This window comes from Mytilus edulis, chromosome 6 (genome assembly GCF_963676685.1).
Source record: "Mytilus edulis chromosome 6, xbMytEdul2.2, whole genome shotgun sequence".
NCBI lineage: Eukaryota > Metazoa > Mollusca > Bivalvia > Mytilida > Mytilidae > Mytilus > Mytilus edulis.
In genome coordinates, this window is record NC_092349.1 from 92405208 (window position 1) to 92407297 (window position 2090).

Consider the following 2090-nt stretch of genomic DNA (forward strand, 5'->3'; position numbering starts at 1 on the left):
CGTCTGTTAGCACATGACTTGCACCATCCTGCAATTGAACAGCTTTTTTGTAGGAGACGTCAGCTCTAACAAATAAGTCTTTCAGACTTGCTGGTCTCCGAAAAGCTAAGACAGGAGGATTGAGAAAGATCTTGGATAATTTATGGTGTTTGGCAATAGTTTGCCAATTGGCACGGATCAAACGTGAAAGGTTATTAAAGGCTGGATTGTATGTAAGAACAAACGGGACTATTTTGCTGTGCTTCTTCCGATTGTACTATAAGAGGTCATTGCGGCTGTTATTGTTAGCGCGCAAACCCCTTATCTATGTCCAATTTCTTATAACCTCGTTTTGTCAAAAATCCGCGAAGTTCCTGTAACCGTTTCGTGACAGCCTCCTCAGAGGAGCAAACCCGCTTGACTCTGAGAGCTTGACTGTACGGAATACTTTTTGTACAGTGTTTGGGGTGACAGCTTTGGGGAGAAAGGTATTGATGTTTATCTGTGGGTTTACAATAGAGGTCTGTTGATATGACACCGTTCTTTATAGATGTGGTTGTGTCTAAGAAAGATATCTTAGAGTCGGAAATTTCATACGTAAATTTAATTGAATGGTGGGCATTGTTTGCATGTCTGATGAAATCATCCAGTTTTTGTTGAAATTCAATCCATTTCATGTCAACATCATCAATGAAACGGAACCAAGACAAAGGTTTGGATAAAGATGCTGCAATAATTTGTTTTTCTAATTTGTCCATGAAAATATTGGCGTAAGACGGTGCAATTTTCGTCCCCATCGCTAAACATTCAGTAGGTGGTTCTAAAATGTTGCGAGAGTCCCATATTTCCCTACAAGATTGAATGCCGTCATCATGAGGTATGTTGGTATACAATGAGGTGACATCTAAAGTGATAAGGAGGGTTTCCGGAGGAAGAGGGTTCATGGATTCCATTTTACGAAGATAATCTGTAGTGTCTTGAATGTGGGAAGGAAGATTTTCTACATGAGATCTTAAATGAAAATCGACGAATTCCGAGATTTCCTCAGTCGGATAGCCGTTTGCGGATACAATGGGTCTACTAGGGTTGTTAACTTTGTGTATTTTGGGAAGAAGATACAATCGACCAGGCTTGGCATTCTCTGGCTTTAAATAACCAATGTTATCCTCATCTATGTGACTGTCATTGTACATGGTTTGTAACGCAGTGATAATTTTGGAGCTAAACTCGGAAGTAGGGTCATAGTCTAGCTTCTTATAAAATCTCTCATCAGAGAGCTGACGCACTGCTTCCGCGATGTAGTTAGCTTTGTCCAATATCACAACGGCACTGCCCTTGTCTGCTGGTTATATCACAATATCATCGCGGTTTCTCAGCGATTGTATGGCTTTTTTCTCGTCAGGAGAGGTGTTGTAAAATGACGAGTACTTGTTGCTAGCTAGATGAACAACATCCGATTTTATTTGGTCGATAACATCTTCCAGTGTAGCAGATTTACTAGGTTTTGGAATCCGTGAACTCTTCTTTTTAAAATGCGGAACTATGATTTCTTCCTCCGAGTCAGACGTGTCTGTGTCTTCCTCATTATCCACCTCTTTATCCTTGTTACCAAAATATTCTTTGATTCTGAGGGTTCTAGCAAAGTTATCAAGGTCATCTCCCAGTTTCATTTTATCTATGCTATTGGGAGTAGGGCAAACATTCTAACCCTTGGACAAGACTTTAGTTTCGTCCTCAGATAAAGAGACTGAGGATAAATTGACAACCGTGTTGTTGGGATCCATCGGAACTCGAATTTTTTCTTTTAAATCTACGATTTCGAGGCATTTTCTTAGATTTTGTAGAGGGTCTAACTGAAGGGTGGTTAATTTGCACACCATCACGTTTAAATTTGTTAATCTGTTTGACGTGGAGCTTATGTGATTCAAAATGGTTGATATCACCAAGACGTACTTGAATTTCGTCAAGTTCAGGATCAGACAAATGTTCACGGGATCGGCAGTGCAAATTATCACGTAGTTTAAATAAATAATTTACTAGATGAATTGCTTCTTGGCGTAAAAGATCCATCAGACGAAAAGAACTGTTGTATAAAATGTTGTTCCATCTGT

The 2090-nt window shown here is 39.6% G+C and overlaps 1 protein-coding gene across 1 annotated transcript; it reads right to left on the minus strand.

The window, feature by feature from the left end:
* Positions 1–284: 284 nt before the first annotated feature.
* On the minus strand, positions 285–1172 carry LOC139526763 (uncharacterized). Its single transcript, XM_071321930.1, has one exon. The coding sequence runs from the start codon at positions 1170–1172 to the stop codon at positions 285–287; it is 888 nt and encodes a 295-aa protein (XP_071178031.1).
* Positions 1173–2090: the final 918 nt, after the last annotated feature.